Genomic DNA, 23,263 nt, shown 5'->3' on the forward strand with positions numbered 1-23,263 from the left:
GTAAGCACATCGGGTTATGAGGATAGGGCCTGGGTGGGATTGTAGTCGTTGCAGACTTGATGGGCTGAATGGCCTCCTTTTGCACTGTAGGGATTCTATAACAAAGATCTAAGTAAAATGAATATTGTTGCGTTCTGTCCTACTTCATTCTGGAATTTTTCTGTTGCTCACTCCGACCTGTGATTCCAATTCTATATTTGCCTCCTCAGTGTGATTTTATTTTTGTGTTTGTGTGCTTCGGTTGAAAGTTGGAAAACAAACAGGATCTTACATCTTCTGGAAGAGCTCCATATACTGCTCATCACCACATCCTCCCTCCACCGCGTGATCCAACTTCAGGATTATTTCATCTTCGAACTGTTAAAAAGATCATTAGTTACTTGAGACATCCAAAATCACACTGAATAAAAAGTAGAGGAAGGACAATAATTTTTGAAACTGTTATCCGAGAGGTGGAAAGCACTCTAAATAGTTAGAAACATTTAGGTGGTGGGAAATATTTAATATCAACCAGTAATGTTTTCAGTTGTTATATTTCCCAATACCTCGCCTTTATTTCACAGCTGTTCCTTTTAGATTGATTCTTACGCCAAAATCCTGGTGCCGTTCATGCGAGCGGGATCATACGGTCCTGCCAATGGCGCACCCCTGTCGCGGGTTTCCCGGCGATGAGAGGTTCGTTCACTGGGAAACCCTGTTGGTAACAATGGGACCATAAGATCCCATCTCCAATGAGCGATGCGCTGCCTTCTGCTGCCGCGAAACACACCGTGGACAGGGACAAAAATCCCACCAATAGTACTTTCAAGGCCCTTTACTGTCATTCACACTGTGCTTTCTCAAGATGTCCTTAAGCCTTCGATACATTGATTGGCATAAAATGCTTACCCATGAAAAACAGAGTGGACAAGAAAGGCCAATTTGTTCATCCTTGCTTATACAATAAGCACCAGCGTACAGCTTTCCTGCTCCTTTTCCTGCCCCCTCACAAAGGTTTAGATGTTTTCCAACAAGTTTCAGTATTCCTCACCTCCCCCACCAACCACCATACCCAGATGTCTGTCTGCATGTAGACCAGTCTTAGCAGGAAGAACTTCGGGACATCAGTCATACCTTTATTTGCCATTGGTTAAACCATGTCCACCCTTGTTCGACTGTTTGGGTTCAATCTAAAAGTCATAGATATGACGGAAGGAGGCTATTCAGCCCATCACACGATGCTATCTTTCACTGGCTGGAGCTATCCACTTGATCTTTGCTACTGGCTCACTAAGCCTCTCTGGAGTACACTAGCTTCTGTTTAAAGGGGGCAGCTTGATTCATAGAAACCTTATGTTTGTACGGGGACCCGAGTCAGACAAGGGTGAATATGGCTCTGATGACGGGTCATCCAGACTCGAAACGTTGGTTCTATTCTCTTTCCATAGACGCTGTCAGATCTGCTGAGATTTTCTAGCATTTTCTGTTTTTTGTGTGAAGATGAATACAGTCTTGAAACCAAACCTGTTTCATTTGGTCTCTCGCCAAAGGCAAATACAAACAGAGCTCCACCCATTTCCGGATCGCCTCCTTCAAGCACTGAAGATGGCAATTTGCAAAAGTCAGTGGGCCTTCTGTACCTCACTCAAGTCTTGTCAAGTACCACAACGGCTTTGTTCACACTGTGTAATTAACGGCTGTCTATGTGCTGCTGTTTGTTATGCTCAGTTGCAGAAATTTGAGGCTCTGATTTGCATTGCAATGCAATTGAAAGTATGGCCGTTCACAGGAAATTAGATTAACCCACACCTCTGAACCAGATGGCTAGACAAGCAGTGGACACAATGTGGATTTGGAGAAGGGGGCAGGAAGAGGAGTTAGGAGGTTGAGGTTCCTCCAACAGGATACATTCCACTGTCTGATTAGAACATCCATATGAGGGCTCAAACATTGGGATGGTGCCAAAAGCAGGATATTCATGACTAGACGGGCCTTTCTGTCTGAAATGCGTTGCTTGAAAGGGTGGCAGAAGGAAAGGTTCAATGGTAAATCTTAAAGGGGGGATTGGATATATACTTGAAAAGGAAACAGTTGCATGTGAAAAGCCTGTGGGATTGCAACTAAACTGGATAGCTCTTTCAAAGAGCTAGCAAAGGCATGATGGGCCTAATTGTCTCTTTGTGCACTGTAAGATTCTGTGCCTCTATATTTTCCTGTGTTCCCAACAATGCTCATTGGTGTGAGTTCAGTATCATCCATCATTAAGAACACACATCCGCCAGCATAACTATGTAAAGTGAGAGATCTTGCTGAGCCAGCTGAAAGTACTGATACCATCCTTATTATAAAATTCCAGAGGCCAAGCATCGCTCCATCCTTCCCACTGCCTCCTTTGGTGTTCATTTACAAAGAATGATTCTTGCAACCCACTGTCCCTTTGACAATCTTGTGACCTTTCAATATCTCCCAGCGTCCAGTTTCATACAGAATCAGAAATGGCAAATCGCCTTCCTTCATACCTTCCTAAACTTGTTAAACATGGCGTACTCGCACAACATCATGTCAAAGAAGATTGGAATCGTGGCTTTGCGGAGCTCGATCTCTGGAATCAGGGTCATTTCCAGGATTGGGCCAACCATCTCTGGGATGAAGTGGATCTTGTTTTTAGCTGTTGTTCAATAAATACATAAAATCTGATGAGAAATAGTGCACCTTGAAATATTCCTTACCACAAACCTGACAGTCATCTTCAACACTAATTTTGTTATTTGTTAGAAGTAACTTCCATTTTCAACGCAATGTTTTTGTTCCTGATTCTCCTTTTCTGAAGCCGCTGCCTCAGGCCCTTGGGAACTGATCACCGTTCCCTGATTAAGTCAAGTAAATAACTGTTCTCCCTCTTCGTTCTTGGACAAAGAATCATAATCATTGTGGAAGCAAGGCCCATAACCTGTTCCAGTGGATGGTAATTAGGGGTGAGAGTCTTTTCCCAGGGGATGGTGATTAGGGGGTGAGAATCTTTGGTCCTCATGAGTAGTATTCAGGGGTAGGAACCTTGGGTCCCATTCAGCCATGGCCAGATCTGGAAACCCTGACTGATTTTTTACCATTCCTTTTAGCCCAAAGATAGTCAGGCCATTTGTAATGTTGTCATCACTATCCTTGCACACTGGGTTTGTAGCTCAGTACCATATTTTGTGGACATGCTTCTTTTATTCATTTACGGGTTGCGGATGTCATTGGCTCGACTATCATTTATTGCCCATCCCTAATTGCCCTTAAGAAGGTGATGGTGAGTTGCCTTCTTAAACCACTGCAGTCCCTCTGGTGTAAGTACATCCATAGTGATGTTAGGGAGGTAATTTCTGGATTTAAACCCAGCGACAGTGAAGGAACGGCAATATATTTCCAAGTCAGGATTGGGAGTGACTTGGAGGGGAACTTCCAGGTAGTGGTGTTCTCAGGTATCTGCTGCTCTTGTCCTTCTGGATAGAAGAGGTCATGAGTTTGGAAGGTGCCACTGAAGGAGCCTTAGTGAGTTCCTGCAGGGCATCTTGTAGATGGCACACATGCCTGCTACCATTCGTCAGTGGTGGAGGGATTGAATGTTTGTGGAATTGGTATAGCAATCAAACAGGCTGCTTTGTCCTGCATGGTGTGGAGCTTCTTGAGTGTCATTGGAGCTGTACTCATCCAGGCAAGTGGAGAGCACTCCATCACACTCCTGGCATGAACTTAATAGATTTTGATTTGATTTGATTTATCATTGTCACATGTATTAATATAAAGTGAAAAGTATTGTTTCTTGCACGCTATACAGACAAAGCATACCATGCATAGTGAAGCAAAGGCGAGAGTGCAGAATGTAGTGTTACAGTCATAGCTAGTGTGTAGAGAAAGATCAACTTAATGCAAGATAGGTCCATTCAGAAATCTGATGGCAGCAGGGAAGAAGCTGTCTTGAGTCGGTTGGTATATGTCCGCAGACTTTTGTATCTTTTTCCCGACAAAGGTGGAAGAGAGAATGTCCGGGGTGCGTGGGGTCCTTAATTATGCTGGCTACTTTTCCAAGGCAGCGAGAAGTGTAGATGGAGTCAATGGGTGGGGGACAAGTTTGAGTGATGGACTGGGTTTTGTTCATGACTCTTTGTAATTTCTTGCAGTCTTGGACAGAGCAGGAGCCATACCAAGCTGTGATAGAACCAGAAAGAATGCTTTCTATGGTGCATCTGTAAAAGCTGGTGAGAGTCATTGCGAACATGCCAAATTTCCTTAGTCTTCTGAGAAAGTGGAGGCATTGGCGGGCTTTCTTAACTATAGCGTCGGCATGGAGGGACCAGGGCAGGTTGTGGGTGATCTGGACACCTAAGAATTTGAAGCTCTCGACCATGATGGTGGACAGGGTTTGGGGAATCAGAAGGTGAGTTACCTGCTGTAGGATTCTGAGCCATTCTATCCTGAACTTGTAGTCACAGTATTGATATGACTCGTCCAGTTCAGTTTCTGGTCAATGACAACACCCGGCATGTTGATAGTGGGGGATTCAGTGATAGCAATGCCACTGAATGACAAAGGGTAATAGTTAGATCCTCTTTTATTGAAGATGGTCATTGCCTGGCATTTGCGTGGCACAAATGTTACTTGCCATGTGTCAGCCAAAGCCTGGCTATTGTTCAGGTCTTGCTGCATTTGGACATGGACTAGTTCAGTTTCTGAGGAATTACGAATGTTGTGGAGTCAGTGAGAGTCTTGTACTTAAGGTGCAGCAGCAGTTTAAACAGTTGAAAAGACACCTCATTCAAAACAATCACATAACAACATTTCACTCACCAAGCTTGTACCACATGTCACGAACATTGAATCCGATTCGGAGTCTCATATCTCCGTATCTGAAAAAAAATGGAGTGTTTTCAATTACTTTATTGCAGAACCACCAAAAACTGTAATTAAAAATATTTTTGACAATTTTAACCCACAATGACTACCACTCCTCCTTCCTGCACCTCATCGCCCTTTAGGATAGCAGACTACTTTGAGGTGCGGATTTATTCACTGCAAATTTATTTTTAACCAATAAATCTCAGGATGAGGATCATGGCACAGTGGTTAGCACTGTTGCCTCACAGCGGGGGATTTGATTCCCGGCTTGGATGACTGTGTGTGGAGTCTGCACGATCTCCCCGTGTCTGCGTGGTTTTCTCCGGGTGCTCCAGTTTCCTCCCACAGTCTGAAAGACATGCTGGTTAGATGCATTGGCCATACTAAATTCTCCCTCAGTGTATCTGAGCAGGCGCCGGAGTGTGGCGACTAAGGGATTTTCACAGTAACTTCATTGCAGTGTTAATGTAAGCCCACTTGTGACACTAATTAATAAATAAATACGGCGGGTGCTAATAGTGGCATAAAGTTCAGATCAGAGAATGTGTCAGTGACAGAACTATGGCCAGCGTTCTCTGCAGGCAAAACATAAGAGCAAGTTACAGACTGCCCCTGAAAAAAAAATAATATCCAAATGGAGGACAGAGTGAAAACTGGGTAATAAGATTTGCTACAACTGTCAGCTATGGCAACACTCTTTCCTCAGAATTAAAAGGTAATGAATTCAAGTCCCACTCGCACTCTGGTGGGATCTTCTGGTCCTGCCAAAGGTGACCCCCCCACCCCCTAATAGCATGTTCCCCAGCAGGATGAGCAATCCTTGCAAAACATTGTAGACATTGGCGGGAACAGAATTCTGTAGAGCTGCATCCAATGGAGAGCCGCACCCGCCACAAGAAAGCATACCCTGGGGCCATGGGAGGACTGAGAAATTCCCACCCATTGTCTTTCTGATGAGACATTAAACCGAAGTTTTGTCAGCTCTCAGGTGGTGGGTGGCAATTTATTTCAAAGTATAATTCTTGCCAATATTAATCCCTCAAACAGCATCATTAAAGTAGATGATCTAGTCATTGTCACATTGCTATCTATTCGATCTTGCCACTTGCAAATTGGCTGCTACATTTCCGACATTATAACAGTGACAATACTTCAACAAAATGGCTGTAAATCGCCTTAGGACACCCTGAGGCTGTGACAGGTGCAAATCTTTCTTTCCCTTTGGTTCATTCATGAATAAAACACGAGATCAATTGGGGATTGCAGCAGTCCGTGTGATTTTCCCTCCATCCAATAAATGGACGGAAAACCATCGAGAACAGCCTGGCCTCTGTGTATGCACTCCTATCATCTGACATCCTGAACCAGCAGTAAAATTCATCACATGCATCCTGAACAACAATTATCAACATGCAGCAAGGGGATTGAACAGTTTAAACTGTTCCCTCTTGAAGCCAGAGAGGCTGATTGACATTAACAGCTATCACATCAATCATTTGTTGTACAAAACCTGAATATTGCTGAAATGAAAGGCTTATTGAGCTTTTTGTCCTGCACTCATCAGGATACTTTGCAGGAATATTGATATAAGGGGAAAACAAGAATTTATATTCTGTGAGAAGATCAGCACCAACCAATCAGCATTCTCCTCTCATGCAATATAAATTATTGTTTTCTCCTCATACTGGTATTCTTGCAATGTGTCCTGATGAGTGCAAGATGAAAAGCTTCGACATGTCTCTATTTATTTATTTGATTTATCTATTAGTGTTACAAGTAGGTTTTCATTAACACTGCAATGAAGTTACTGTGAAAATCCTGGAGTCGCCACACTCCGGCACCTGTTTGGGTACACTGAGGGAGAATTTAGCACGGCCAATGCACCTAACCAGTACGTCTTTCGAACTGTGGGAGGAAACCGGAGCACCCAGAGGAAACCCACGCAGACACGGGAAAAATGCGTCACACAGACAGTGACCCAAGCTGGAAATTGAACCCGGGTCCCTGACGCTGTGAGGCAGCAATGCTAACCACTGTGCCATTTCCATTTTCAGCAATACTCAGGCTATCACAGTTAGAAAGGTTCTGCTGCTAAGTTCCAGTCTTAGTTCTCTGCAGTGAGTTTAATGGACAATTATTGTGCAAATTTGGTAAATTTGAAAAAATACTAAGGTGGACAAGGGAAAAATAATAATTATATGAAACAGATGATGGAAAATGTTAACTGACCAGCAAAATCTGCAGATGTACAACTCATGGTTTATCTCTTAAGCCCCAAATTTGCTGGGAGTTAACACATGTTGCTTTTCCAGCAAGATCCAGTCTACGGCATGGGTTCCATCGTTGGCTAGATAATTACCATCTCAGTAGCAGGATTGAGGATCATGGCAATATTTCAACTGAGATTTTAAATACTCCACAGACACGTTGGCTCATGCATTGCAAATCCTGCAGGAACAATCCTTCAGGATAGAATGGAGTTGATGTGGGAATGGATGAATATTCTGGAGTCTGGTTTGATTACCTGTTCAGGGATTTATATATGCAAAACTTTGCCAGCTGAAAATAAGTAGATGGAGGAGAGTCCATTGCTGAATAGAGCAGGGTGTCCAAGTTTTTTGTTTATCAACATAACAGCATGCTGCTTCATAGGCCATGTACAAAGTATTTTCCAGGTCGGGGGGGGTGGAGTTGGATTGCTTGCCCCCCAGAAGGAAAGTTAGCTGGAAGCCGACTTGTTCCGTGCGAACCATAGTACGGTGTGAAAGGTTGAATTGATTAAGACTAAGGAGGAAATCCCACCCTCAGGAGCTGTTGGCCGATCCGATTGACCCCCTGACCCCACCCTGTAAAATGTAGCCCCTGGCCAATCCGATTGGCTGGAAGCACCAAGGGTTCAGAAGCTGGTGCTGCTGGGACTGCACCTAGCTGCATGAAGAAGAATCCTGGAATGGGGTAAGTTTGGGGTCTTGGGGATGAGAGTTTGCCCAGTTTAGAGAGAAGGATCAGGCGGTTGTGGGGGGAATGGGTTTTAGAGAGCAAGCAGGTTGGAAAGAAATACTATCTTTGAGGGAGATACCCAATGCTCAAAGGCTATCCACCAAAGACAGTGCGCTCTTCCTTCATGCCCTCTTGAAAACTTCTTTAAATGGGCTGCCTACTCCAGCCCAGCTGCCCTTGTTAAATGGCGTGGGCAGCATATACTAAATGACCCTTAATAATTTTTCAAAAATTTCACTGCCTTGCCACCGACAGTGTTATGGGGCTGAGCTAGAGTGTGAGTGGGTGGGAAACTGGCGGGGTGGGTACCCACGTGGGTACCCACCCTATTTTTTTGTGCCCATCTGTTAAAACCATGCCTGTCGGAGGTTCCTAAAATCCAGTCCTATAAATCCACGTCCCACTCATTGCCAATTTCCCAGAGAACTTGGCCAGCATGAAATTTCCATTAATTTGTAACTAACCGATCTTGATGTTCTGGTTTTGTACTTAACATCAGAAACTGGCATTTATATCACACCATTAACAGGAAAAAAGAAGTCTCAAGCTACATCACAGAGGCATAATCAGGCAAGAAGCTCTGATGCTGAGCCAAGTAAGATTTGACAAAGATTAGGGGTGACCGAAAGCTTGGTCCAAGTGGTGAGTTTTAAAGACATGGGGAAGGAGGTGAAGGAATGAAGGGGTTAAAGTGGGAGTTCTATGGTGTGGGGCCTAGATGACCATGGTCACCAATGGTGAGGCAAAGGGTGGGAGTGAAGAATGCACCTGAGGTTGAACTAAGAGGTGTAGATAATGCTCAGAGATGCTGGAGGATTGAAGGAAACAGGGAGAGATGAGACCATGAAAGCATTTAAACACCAGAATTAAAATGTTAAATGGGAGACATTGAAGGACCGGGAACCAATACAGATAAAAAAGGAAGCAATGGTGTGTGAGAGTGAGATAGGGTACAGAGGATAGGACAAGAATTATTGGAATATTAAAATAGTCCCTTCTGGAGGTGACAAAGGTAATCAATCCACCAATAAGTCAACAGCAGTAAGAAAAGCTTTTCAGACAACCAGTCCCATGACAATAAAGTAGGACAAACCAGTAAGTAAGAAACATGAGTGCAGATAGATCTGAACTGTTGTGGCTTTGAGGACTGAATTGTCCAGGCCCTCTTGTACCAGAGAGTGCATTTTGGACACACCAATGGGTACTCTGTTGGAACGAAATTTTACCACCCCGCCTGCTATGGGAATCGGTGCAGACAATGGAAAAGTCCGTTGACCTCGGGCGGGATTTTACGGTTTCGGGATGAGTCAGGCCGTAAAATCCAGCCCTTGGTCTGGCCTGTTGGAACAATTAGAACTTAATTACTTGTTCCTGTTTCATTGCTGCTTCTCCTCAAGGTATAAAGGGTCATAGTTGGGACTGAGTAACAAAACGTTGGTAAACAACACTCACTTGTTCAGGATTTTGGTGCACTTTGCCTGAGAAAAATGTTCCAGCTGCAGGGATTCTTGGGTAATGAAGCTCACGGCCAGATGGAAGTAATTATTCCACAACTACAGACAAAAAGATTTAAAATTACACAGAAAGATAATTAAGTTTTACTGCATATCAAAACCATCACTATTTAAGTAACATCTCAATGTTATGGCTTAGCTGAGTATTTTAAATTATTCAGAAAAAGTTGGTATTTTATAAAACAATATAACAAAACATGTTTAATATTTGTAAGCTCCTATCAACCTAATTGCCACAATATTTCTACTTCACATTCTTTAGAGAAGATTGTTATATTTTAAACTGTTACTAGATTCATAATTTTCTAACGGGTTGGCATAAAATAGGGAACAACAGATGTCCAATGAAATATAGCCAAGGGTTTGCTGGAAACATGGGAACAGGAGTAAGCCAGTTAGCCCCTTGAGCTTTGTCTACAATTCAAGTAGATCTTAGCTAGTCTATAACTTAACTCCATTTCAACCTCTTTTTAGATCATGGGTCCATATTGTTTAATACGCTTATCTCTCTGACAGAGTATCTTACCCAGCCCCCCCCGCCCCCCCATCTCCGTAACCCACGGGTGGCATGGTGGTTAGCACTGCTGCCTCACAGATCCAGGGATCCGGGTTCGATTCCTGGTTGGGTCATTGTCTGTGCGGAGTCTGCACGTTCTCCCCGTGTCTGCGTGGGTTTTCACCGGGTGCTCAGGTTTCCATCCCACAGTCTGAAAGACGTGCTGGTTAGGTGCATTGGTCATGCTAAATTCTCCCACAATGTGCCCGAAAAGGTGCCAGAGTGTGACGACTAGGGGATTTCCACAGTAACGTCATTGCATTGTTAATGTAAGCCTACTTGTGATACCAATAAATGAACTTTATCATGGCCAATCCATCTAATCTACACAGCCGTGGGAGGAAACTGGAGCACCCGGAGGAAACCCATGCAGACACGGGAAGAATGTGCAAACTCCACACAGACAGTGACCCAAGGCCAGTATTGAACTTGGGTCACTGACGCTGTGAAGAACATGCAAACATAGGAATTAGGAGCAGGAATATGCCACTTGGCCCTTCGAACCCACTCCTCTATTCACTCATTCATTCCAGCCTAGCTCTTGATATGGGCCAAATGCAGGCAATTGGGACTAGCTTAGTCGTAAAAACTGAGCGGCATGGACAAGTTGGGCCAAAGGGCCTGTTTCCATGCTGTGAACCTCTATCCTTCCCCCTTCTCACTTTGTTTATCAAGAAACAATCACCCCTACCTTGAAAACATGAAGACTCTACTTCCATCACCTTTTCATAGAATCCCTCCAGTACAGAAAGAGGCCTTTCGGCCCATCGAGTCTGCACCGACCACAATCCCACCCAGGCCCTACCCCCATATCCCTACATATTTATCCACTAATCCCTCTAACCTACGTATAGGGCAATTTTAGCATGGCCAATCAACCTAACCTGCACATCTTTGGACTGTGGGAGGAAACCGGAGCACCCGGAGGAAACCCACGCAGACACGAGGAGAATGTGAAAACTCCACAGAGACAGTGACCCAAGTTGGGAATCGAACCCAGGTCCTTGGAGCTGTGAAGCAGCAGTGCTAACCACTGTGCTACAGTGCCGCCGCGGGAATCGAACCCAGGTCCCTGGAGCTGTGAAGCAGCAGTGCTAACCACTGTGCTACCGTGCCGCTACCGTGCCACTTCTCTTTTGAGGAAGAGAGTTCCAAAGACTCACTACCCCCGAAAGAAAACATTTTGTCTCGTCTCTAGTTAAATGAGTGACCCCTGTTTCTAGATTCTCCCACAAGAAAAACACATCTCCACATCCCCCTGTCATAACCCCTCAGGATCTTATGTTTCAATCAAGTTGTCTCTTACTCTTCTAAACCCCAGTGGATACAAGCCTAGCCTGTCTAACCTTTATCCATATTCGCCCATTCCTGTTATTAGTTTAGTAAACCCTCTCTGAATTGCTTCTAACATATTTACATCCTTCCTTAAATAAGGAGACCAAAACTGTACACAGTACTCCAGGTGTGGTCTTGTACAACTGAAGCATAACCTATTTACTTTTATATTCAATTCCCCTCACAATAAGTGATAACATTCTACTTGCCTTCCTAATTACTTATACACTAACCTTTTGTGATTCATGCACCAGGACACCCAGATCCTTCTGCATCTCAGAGCTCTGCAATTATTCACCATTTAGCTAAAATGCCTTTTTTTATTCTTCCTGATAACATGGACTATGTCATATTTTCCCAAATTACACTTTATTTGCCAGATCTTTTCCCATTCACTTAACCCACCTATGTCTCCTTATGTCCGCTTCACAACTTACTTTCCTACCAATCATTTTATCATCAGCAAATTTAGCAACCATACCTTTGGTCCCTTCATCCAAGTCATTTATATAAATTGTAAAAAGTTGAGGCCCCAGAACTTATCCCTGTGGCACATCACTCATTACATCCTGCCAAACAGAAAAAGATTCATTTACAGCTCCCCTCTGTTTCTTGATAGTTAGTCAATCTTCTTTCCATGCCAATATGTTTCCCTCTACACTATGAGCTATTTTTTCCCCACTATATACCCTTTGATGTGGCACCTTATCAAATGCCTTCTGGAAATCTAAGTACAGCACATCCACTGTTTCCCCTTTATCCACAGCACATGTTACTCTTTCAAGTAACTCCAATAAATTGGTTAAAAATAATTTCCCTTTTACAAAACCATGTTGGCTCTGCCTGATCACCTTCAGCTTTCTAAGTGCTCTGCCTTAACACTTTTAATAATAGCTTACAACATTTTCCCTATGGCAAATATTAAGCTATAATATTAAGTCTGTAGTTTTCAACTTTCTGTCTCCCTCCCTTTTTGACTAAATGGAGTTACATTTGCTATTTTACAAACCAATGGCACCTTCCCCAAATCCAAAGAGTTTTAGAAAATTAAAACCAAAACATCAACTATCTCACTCGCCACTCTTTTAAAATGCTAGAATGAAGTCCATCAAGATATGTCAGCCCATTGCTCCCAACAACTTGCTAAGTATCTCTTGCTGGTGATTTCAATTTTCTTGAGCTCCTCCCTACCTTCAAATTCCTGATTGTTTTACAATCATTTCTGGGATGTTACTTGTATCCTCCATAGTGAAGGCTGATACAAAATGGAGTTCTGGAACGCACTGCCCGAGGGTGTGATGGAGGCAGGTTCAATCGAGGCATTCAACATGGAATTAGATGATTGTTTGAAAAGAAACGATGTGCAGGTTTATTGGTGAAACCAGGAGAATGGCTTCATGTGAAGTGCTCATTCAGAGAGCCAGTGCAGACATGATGGGATGAACGGCCTCCTTCTGCATTGTAAGAATTCTTTGCCTCAGGCAGAAGAAGGGGCTGCAGGCCTAGAGTTGTATGAGGGTTATGAATTGAGAATGTGTCACTGACTGGGGGGTGGATGTGGGGTGGATGTGGCGGCGGGGGGGGGGGGGGGGGGAGGTGGGAGGTAATGTCCTCAGCGTTAGAATAGGCTGACAGAATGTTACAGATTGACATGAGCTGCTTGAGGCCAGACTGGGAGGCACGCTGAGTGAAGAAGCGCTTCAGTTTACGGTGCTGAGCTTGCAAAGACTGTCCTTGTCCCAGACTAAGGAGGGGGGAGGACATATGAGGTCAGTCTCAGATGTGCCCAGTATGTTGTGTGCAGGGTATGTTTGTAACATCACACAACTGGTCAAGGGGTTTCTAGCATGGTAACAGGCTGCAGATGGCACATTTATTCAGGGGAGGCATCTGCATCTTACAGATGGGAAAAGATATTTGAGGGTGTGTGTGGAAGTATGTATATTTAACTATGTAAGTAGCCTCAAGATGATGGGGGGGGTGAGGTCCAAACAGGGTATAGGGACAGTCACTTCAAGACGTTCATGGGCTAACAAACAGATGTGCACCTCAAACACAATGGGATCAAGGAATACTGGGGCTGATTCAGAGGTCCTTGAGGGAGGGAAAACTGGCCATTAAGCATCTCCAGGACAATGGGAGGATATTCTATATTCACACAGTGATGGTCCAAGCTGGTCTGGCTTAGTACAATGGGCAGAAAATCCTGCTCAATGGGCTATTCAAATAACGAGTGTCACTAACTAACCTGCTGACCAAAGGTGGGTCGATTCATTGAATATTTTCATGAGTCTGTGTACCTCAAATTTTAGGTGTGCTTTTAATTTAATGACAGGTTTTCCATGGCTTGGAAAACCAGACAGGTGAAAGGAGGTGAGAACTGCCAGATCTAAGTGATGAGAGTTTTTTTCCATCACCTCGTTTCCTAATCGATTCTTGTCTGCCCCCAGCAATGTACTCAGATGTCAATCATCTCTTCCCCTCTTTACTTCGCTCTGCCACCCATTTGAAAGCTTTCTATCTGACAGCCTCTTAGACCAGCGAGCTGCTGACCTGCTGGAATGGAATGCAAAATAGATTTGCAGGGCCTCCAAGAAACCCATACCTCTGGATTTTCCAACTGGCAACTCCCCTGCCTGCTCCTTCCCCATAAATATATTTTGTGCTTATTAGTTCATGTTTTGCTCCAGAGGTGAAACGTTAAAACAATTTTCTTCCTCTATATATTCATCCTGAATCTCAATCAATGTTAATCACACCATTTCTTAGTGATGCGGAGTGATACCAACAGCACGGGTTCAATTCCCATACCAGCTGAGGTTATTCAAGAAGGCCTCACCTTCTCAATTCTGCCCCTCGCCTCAGTCACTTCTATTCCCCCCACCCCCCACTCAAAGAGGAGAACAGCCTATGGTCATCTGGGACTATGGTGACTTTGGAATCATAAATTGATAGAATCCATACAATGCAGAAGGAGGCCATTTGGCCCATTGAGCCTGCACCAACCACAATCCCACCCAGACCCGTAACTCAACTTATTTATCCTGCTAGTCACCCTGACACTAAGGGGCAATTTACTATGGCCAATCAACCTAACCCGCAAGTCTTTGGACTGTGGGAGGAAACCGGAGCACCCGGAGGAAACCCATGCAGACACGGGGAGAATGTGCAAAATCCACACAGACAGTCACCCAAGGCTGGAATTGAACCCGGGTCCCTGGCACTGTGAGGCAGCAGTGCTAACCACTATGTCACTGTGCCGTCCTAACCTTACCTTTACCTTATATAAACTCACTCTTTCTCAAGATTTCAAAACTGTGGAGCTCCTCACTTCCCTCAGTCATCCCCTGCTACAACCCCAGAGATCGTGGAGAGAAAAAACAAGTGCGACATGACTAAAATCATTCCTTCTTGATTTATATATTTAATATATAAAGGAGTCACTGTGTATTAACTTGGACATCTTGCTATTTTTGATGGCAAGCAATCTCCTCACGATTTGCTCTGATCCAATTATAAAACACGACACACTTAATTATTTAGAGTGGTTGAATTAAAAAATGTTGGGAGTTCCGCAAGGAAATTCCCCAATGACTGCAGCTCATGCTGCACTAAACTTGGCAAATGCTCTGCTCCTCTTATAGACTCTCAATGGCTGTCACACTCAATTCCTTTTAATTAAGTAGCACAGGCAACTGGATGGGTTGAACATCCCTTGATGTTCACCCCCCACCACCCCCTTCGCTCCCCCCAACCTCATAAACAGACTGAAAATACACCAGGAGACTCATTTTAAATTTAAAGCATTGTTATGTACTTGTGAATTAATTATCGTTGAAATCAAATAAATCCATGTTTGTTTTTACTTTCTTCAAACATGGCTCTTCTATTTCATTCAAAGTGCTTTACGCAGGAGATTCAGGCATAAGTGCAAGTGTCAGCAATGGGTCACAGGGCCAGAAGCTGGTGGATTCCAGACCCGCGACAAAGTGTTGAGCACATAATCTAGGTAAACACTTAAGGGAGGACTGCACTGTTGTAGGTAACATCATTCAGGCGAGATAATAATTCAAAGGTGAGCAGGCGAGTTCCCTGATATCCTTCGGGGAATGAGTGGCATCTTGGTATTGTAGCTGGGTTTATTAATCCAGAGACCAGGAGTAATGCTCTGGGTTTGAATCACACTATGGCAGATGGTGCAATTTGAATGGAGAAATGTGAATTCAGTAAAGTAAACCTAGAATTAAAAGTCCGATGCTGCCCATGAAACCACCATTGATTGTCGTAAGAACCCATCTGATTCACTAACTCCTTTCAGGGAAGGAAATCTACCATTCTTACCTGATCTGCCCTACATGTCACTCAGTTCAACGGATGGACAATAAATACCAGCAAAGTCCACATCCCGTAAATGAATCAAAAATAATCATTATCTAGCGATTAAAAGATGAACTAGCCATGATCTAATTGCTGGTTGTGGATTCTTGCTGAGAACAAATTGGCTCCTGTGTTTCCTACATTACGACAATAACTAAGCTTGAAATCCTTGATTGTGAATTGCGTTGCGACGTTCCATGATTATAAAGGATGTTAAATAAATACGACTTCTTTCTTTAAATGTGAAGATATGGGACAATGTTCTTCACTTTGAACATTGCTTTTAACATCATTGAAAAATGCAATATCTCCACACTGAATTGAAAATGTTTCAATGAATCATAATAGAACATAGAACATTACAGCGCAGTACAGGCCCTTCGACCCTCGATGTTGCACCGACCTGTGAAACGAATCTAAAGCCCATCTAACCTACACTATTCCAATATCATCCATATGTTTATCCAATGACCCTTTAAATGCCCTTAATGTTGACGAGTCCACTACTGTTGCAGGCAGGGCATTCCACGCCCTTACTACTCTCTGAGTGAAGAACCTGAGGGGTGGCACAGTAGCACAGTGGTTAGCACTGCTGCTTCACAGCTCCAGGGTCCCGGGTTCGATTCCTGGCTCGGGTCACTGTCTGTGTGGAGTTTGCACATTCTCCCCGTGTCTGCGTGGGTTTCCTCCGGGTGCTCCGGTTTCCTCCCACAGTCCAAAGATGTGCGGGTTAGGTTGATTGGCCAGGTTAAAAATTGCCCCTTAGAGTCCTGGGATGCGTGGATTAGTGGGTAAATATGTGGGGGTAGGGCCTGGGTGGGATTGTGGTCGGTGCAGACTCGATGGGCCGAATGGCCTCCTTCTGCACTGTAGGGTTTCTATGATTCTATGATTCTATGAACCTACCTCTGACATCTGTCCTACATCTATCACACCTCAATTTAAAGCTATGTCCCCTCGTGCTAGCCATCACCATCCGAGGAAAAAGGCTCACACTGTCCACCCTATCTAATCCTCTGATCATCTTGTATGCCTCTATAAGTCACCTCTTAACCTTCTTCTCTCTAACGAAAACAGCCTCAAGTCATTCAGCCTTTCCTCATAAGACCTTTCCACCATACCAGGCAACATCCTGGTAAATCTCTTCTGCACCCTTTCCAATGCTTCCACATCCTTCCTATAATGCGGCGACCAGAACTGTACGCAATACTCCAAGTGCGGCCGCACCAGAGTTTTGTGCAGCTGCAACTTGACCTCATGGCTCCGAAACTCAATCCCTCTACCAATAAAAGCTAACACACTGTACGCCTTCTTAACAACCCTATCAACCTGGGTGCCAACTTTCAGGGATCTATGCACATGGACACCGAGATCTCTCTGCTCATCCACACTACCAAGTATCTTACCATTAGCCCAGTACTCTGTATTCCTGTTACTCCTTCCAAAGTGAATCACCTCACACTTTTCCGCATTAAACTCCATTTGTCACCTCTCAGCCCAGCTCTGCAGCTTATCTGTGTCCCTCTGTAACCTGCAACATCCTTCTGCACTGTCCACAACTCCACCGACTTTAGTGTAATCCGCAAATTTACTAACCCACCCTTCTACACCCTCATCCAGGTCATTTATAAAAATGACAAACAGCAGTGGCCCAAAAACAGATCCTTGTGGTACACCACTAGTAACTGAACTCCCGCATGAACATTTCCCATCAACCACCACCCTCTGTCTTCTTACAGCTAGCCAATTTCCGATCCAAACCGCAAAATCACCCTCAATCCCATGCCTCCGTATTTTCTGCAATAGCTTACCGTGGGAAACCTTATCAAATGCTTTACTGAAATCCATATACACCACATCAACTGCTTTACCCTCATCCACCTCTTTGGTCACCTTCTCAAATAACTCAATAAGGTTTGTGAGGCACGACCTACCCTTCACAAAACCGTGCTGACTATCCCTAATCAAATTGTTCCTTTCTAGATGATTATAAATCCTATCTCTTATAATCCTTTCCAAAACTTTGCCCACAACAGAAGTAAGGCTCACTGGTCTATAATTACCAGGGTTGGCTCTACTCCCCTTCTTGAACAAGGGGACAACATTTGCTATCCTCCAGTCTTCTGGCACTATTCCTGTAGACAATGATGACATAAAGATCAAAGCCAAAGGCTCTGCAATCTCCTCCCTAGCCTCCCAGAGAATCCTGGGATAAATCCCATCCGGCCCAGGGGATTTATCTATTTTCACACTTTCCAGAATTGCTAACACCTCCTCCTTATGAACCTCAATCCTGTCTAGTCTAATAGCCTGTATCTCCGTGTTCTCTTCGACAACATTGTCTTTTTCCTGTGTGAATACTGACGAAAAATATTCATTTAGTGCCTCTCCTATCTCTTCGGACTCCACGCACAACTTCCCACTCCTGTCCTTGACTGGCCCTAATCTTACCCTAGTCATTCTTTTATTCCTGACATACTTATAGAAAGCTTTAGGGTTTTCCTTGATCCTACCTGCCAAAGACTTCTCATGTCCCCTCCTGGCTCTTAGCTCTCTCTTTAGGTCCTTCTTGGCTAACTTGTAACTCTCAAACGCCCTAACTGAGCCTTCACGTCTCATCTTTACTTAATAGGACCTGAGAGCACAGAAGGTGGTGATATGTGCCTTTGTGACTATGCCAGCCCTTTGAAAAAGCTGTTCAATTAGGCACACTTCACTGCTCTTTCCCTATTGTCCTATATATTTTTTTTCTTTTCCAGGATTTATCCAATTCCCTTTTGAAAGTTACCATTACATCCACTTCTACAACACATTCAGACAGTACATTCCAGATCATCATAACTTGCTGTGTAAAAAAATAAATTCTCCTCCTCTCTGCATCTTTCACCAATTGTCTTAAAGCTGTAATGTCAGATAATCGAACATCCTAACATTCTAACATCGAACTGTTAGAGACAGTTCTTCCTTACTCATTGTTTCAAAACCCTTCATCATCTTGAATAGCTCCACAGAATCTTCCTTTCTCTCCTCGAAGGAAGATCATCTCAGATTCTTTGGTCTTTCCACGTTAGCAAACTTCAGATACAGAAGCAGCCCACCTATACGCCTCAAGATCTGGATTACATTTTGGCTTGGTTGGATAAATAACTAGTAACATCTGCACCACACAAACACCAGGGAATGACCCTCTTCAACAAGATGGCATCAAGCCATTTCCCCCTTGAGGTTCAATGTCATTGTCATCACTGAATTTCCCTGAATGTTACCATTGACCAGAAACTCAAAAGAAAACCACCCATATAAATACTGCAACAATGCTGGCAATTCTGTGGCAAGTAACTCACCTCCTGACTCTGCAAAACCTGTTCACCATTGACAAGACACAAGTCAGGAATGCGGTGGAATACTTTCCACTTGCCTGGGAATGTGCAGATCCACCAATGCTCAAGAAGCTCAACTCCATCAAACACAAAGCAGCCTCATTGATTAGCATCTCACCCACCACCTTAAACTCCCTCCATCCCGATGCACAGTCACAGCTGTGCGTACCATCTACAGAATGCACTGCAGCAACTCACCAAGCTTCCTTCGACAGCACCTTCCCAAACCCACATCCTCTCCCACCTAGAAGGACAAAGGCAGCAGGGCCATGGGAACATCACCACCTGCAAGTTCCTCTCCAAGCCACTCACCATCCTGACTTGGAACGATAGCGGCCTTTAGTCCATTGTCACTTGATCAAAATACTGGAACTCCCTTCCCAGCAAGCATTGTGGGGGTATCCACTTCACATGGACAGCAGCATTCAAGAAGGTGGCTCACCAACACATTCTCATGAACAATTAGAGTTGTGAAATGAAAGCTGACCTAGCCAGCAACATTCACATCCCATGAAGGAATTAAAAAAAAGACCTTCATCTTTCAAAATTGACTTACAGCTAAAGGAACTTCAACTTGCATCCTGTACTGGCCTTAAACTCATCTTTTAGACTAAGCTTATATCCAGCCCATCAAATGTTCTTCTTTAACTCAAACCTCTGCGAAGACCCCTGGGTCATTTGTCTGTGTTAGAGTCACCACACGAACACAAGTTGCTATCTGATCATTTCACATCCATTTGGTCGTCTTGGCAGCACAGTGATTAGCACTGCTGCCTCACAACGCCAGGGACCCAGGTTCGATTCCCAACTTGGGTCATTGCCTGTGCAGAGTTGCACGTTCTCCTCATGTCTGTGTGTGTTTCCTCCCGGGTGCTCCGGTTTCCTCCCACAGTCCGAAAGACATGCTGGTTAGGTGCATTGACCATGCTAAATTCTCCTTCCTCAGTGTACCCGAGCAGGCGCTGGAGTGTGACAACTAGGAGATTTTCACAGTAACTTCACTGCAGTGTTAATGTAAGCCTCTTTGTGACACTAATAAATAAACTTAACTAGTTCATTCTTAGGGCTGAGATGAGAACAACTTCCTTCACTCAGAGGTTTATGAATCCATAGAATTCTCTATCTCAGTAGATAGTGGGTAGTCAGCCATTTAAGCATACTCAAAACTGAGAACAATGGATGTTTTGGACAACAAGGGAAGCAAGGGATATGGGGATAGAGTGAGAAAGTAGAGTTAATCTAGAAGTTCCCTCATAATCTTATTGAATGGCAGGTTCGGCACTCATGGCCATATTGCCTACCTCCCGTTTCTTATGTTCTGAGCACCATGCTATTCTTCTCCTCAACCACAGGAGGTGCTCCAGCCAGCAGCCCAGGGAAAAAGCAGCAAAGGTAATACAAAATACCATCTCTGTCAAGACGGTTGCTATTCTCAGCCACTCAACATAGAGATTCAGCAGTTTTAAATCTGAATTTCCAATAACATCATTGCAGTGTTAATGTAAGCCAACTTGTGACACTAATAAATAAACTAAAAAAAACCTTCAAATTTGGGAGCTGAAGTTTGTTAGTGTTTTTGCGAGGCTCCAATTTATTAAGACACCAGATTGATACCAATACCGATGTAGCTAATGTTGACTGCCATACTCTCCTACCTGTTGCTCAAAGTTCATGTTCTCCAGAAACTTATGGTTCATGGTTTCAGCAAACTTGTTGATCGCTCGTAGAAAGACTCTGTAAAAACAAAAAACAAAACAATCAATTAAACCATATTTATTAAAATGTCTGTTTGCAAAAGATGGGTGAGGGGATACACTGGAGCAGAACCCTCTTTAAACATTTGGGATCAAACTTAGCCCAGACACACAGAATGAAGGTCTTCTTTCTCTGCAGAGTGTAAAGACTGAGTGTGGTCTCAAATCTAACGGGAGGGGGAGCTTTCTATTTTGGCATTTCCAGTACACATCAGGAGCATACACCTGACATTATTAAAAGATTTCTGCCCAATGTTACATTACTCTCTGTGGGATCTCACTATGCATAAGTAGGCTGGCACTCTCCCCGATAGTGCCAAAGTTTCAAACGCACTTTAAAGTTTAAAGTTTATTTAGTGTCACAAGTAGACTTCATTAACACTGCAATGAAGTTACAGTGAAAATCCCCTAGTCGCCACACTCCGGGTACACTGAGGGAGAATTTAGCATGGCCAATGCACCTAACCAGCACATCTTTCGGACTGGCTGTGGAGTATTTTGGGGCTCTCTGAGGATGTGAAAGATGCTGTAGAATTGCAAGTTTGTTATTGTCCCGCTCCATCATTTATGTAATTTTGATGTCAGTTCTTGGGTTATAGTTCTCTGGCTTGTCAAGATGGCTGTCAACCGTGCGGGGCCAATTATAAATCACATCGTCAGCACTAAGTAAACAAATAGAAACAAAACTGTTGCAAGAATCACTGTCTCAGAGTGACGAGACATGCCTGGTATTGAACCCCCTGCTCTCAACATTCTTCTCAATTTATAAAGGAGCTTGGTACTGATTGTCTATCTTTAGCAGCATTTACAAGAAAGGCCCACAAGAGACGAGGAGACTAGGATAAGCAGGTCCTATTATTGATTTATGATTCCTCAGAGTCTAGCTTCCGGCACTAAGAACTTGTTTCAGCTAGCCAAAGAGAGTGTTTCATCTATTAAAAATAATGTGGAGGCCCAAAGTCGACAGTATTGCAATATGAAAGGCCAATTTTCTACTGTAATTTGCAGATCTCTCATGACATCTGCTACTAACTCACACATTGTAAGTAGCTGGAAGCAAAACTTTCCTTGCTGGGTTTACTAAGTCATGATGTGGAGATGCCGGTGTTGGACTGGGGTAAACATAGTAAGAAGTCTAACAACACCAGGTTAAAGTCCAACGGGTTTATTTGGTAGCAAAAGCCACTAGCTTTCGGAACAGGCTGTTCCTTCGGCATGTGGGTGGGAGATCTGATCACAAACAGGGCATGTTTGTGATCAGAACTCCCACCCACCTGATGAAGGAACAGCCTGTTCCAAAAGCTAGTGGCTTTTGCTACCAAATAAACCCGTTGGACTTTAACCTGGTGTTGTTAGACTTCTTACTGGGTTTACTAAGGACGGAGACCAGAAAGACCAAATATAAAAGAGTGCGGCCTACAGTGAATCAGGAGAACAGCTTTGATTTTGCCAGCAAGTTGTGTGAAACATGCATCAGGGAACTGGTGGCACCAGTGAGGTGGAACAGCAGTACCAGAGCAATTGTCTCCTGAGCAATGTGGTTGAGATGGACGGTAAGAAGTCTCACAACACCAGGTTAAAGTCCAACAGGTTTATTTGGCAGCACAAGCTTTCGGAGTGTCACTCCTTCTTCAGGTGAGTGAAGAGTTGTGTTCACAAACAGGGCATATATAGACACAAACTCAATTTACAAGATAATGGTTGGAATGCGAGTCTTTACAGGTAATCAAGTCTTAAAGGTACAGATAATGTGAGTGGAGAGAGAGCCAGGCACAGGTTAAAGAGGTGTGTGTTGTCTCCAGCCAGGACAGTTAGTGAGATTTTGAAAGCCCAGGCAAGTCGTGGAGGTTACAGATAGTGTGACATGAACCCAAGATCCCGGTTGAGGCCGTCCTCATGTGTGCGGAACTTGGCTATCAGTTTCTGCTCAGTGATTCTGCATTGTCGTGTGTCGTGAAGGCCACCTTGGAGAACACTTACCTGAAGATCCGAGGCTGAATGCCCGTGACTGCTGAAGTGTTCCCTGACAGGAAGAGAACACTCCTGCCTGGTGATTTTCGTGCGGTGTTGTTGACAATCACCAGGTAGGAGTGTTCTCTTCCTGTCGGGGAACACTTCAGCAGTCGCGGGCATTCAGCCTCTGATCTTCGGGTAAGCGTTCACCAACGCAGAGTCACTGAGCAGAAACTGATAGCCAAGTTCCTCACACATGAGGACCAGGACCTTGGGTTCACGTCACACTATCTGTAACCCCCACGACTTGCCTTGGCTTGCAAAATCTCACTAACTGTCCTGGCTGAAGACAATACACACCTCTTTAACCTGTGCTTAACCCTCTCTCCACTCACATTGTCTGTACCTTTAAGACTTGATTACCTGTAAAGACTCGCATTCCAACCATTATCTTCTAAATTGAGTTTGTGTCTACATATGCCCTGTTTGTCAACATAACTCCTCACTCACCTGAAGAAGGAGTGACACTCCGAAAGC

General features: G+C 44.0%; 1 protein-coding gene across 1 annotated transcript in view; it reads right to left on the reverse strand.

The window, feature by feature from the left end:
* The window catches only part of LOC144505239 (dedicator of cytokinesis protein 2-like), a 618,318-nt gene that overhangs the window by 146,600 nt on the left and 448,455 nt on the right, over positions 1-23,263 (reverse strand). Inside the window, exons 30-34 of the mRNA XM_078231263.1 lie at positions 20,675-20,753; positions 9,310-9,410; positions 4,810-4,868; positions 2,499-2,647; positions 272-357 (exon numbers count right to left, since the gene is read on the reverse strand). Of these exons, the coding sequence (XP_078087389.1) occupies positions 272-357; positions 2,499-2,647; positions 4,810-4,868; positions 9,310-9,410; positions 20,675-20,753 (474 nt within the window). The remainder of the gene's footprint in view (positions 1-271; positions 358-2,498; positions 2,648-4,809; positions 4,869-9,309; positions 9,411-20,674; positions 20,754-23,263) is intronic.

Source organism: Mustelus asterias, chromosome 16 (genome assembly GCF_964213995.1).
Source record: "Mustelus asterias chromosome 16, sMusAst1.hap1.1, whole genome shotgun sequence".
In the NCBI taxonomy this organism is placed as follows: domain Eukaryota; kingdom Metazoa; phylum Chordata; class Chondrichthyes; order Carcharhiniformes; family Triakidae; genus Mustelus; species Mustelus asterias.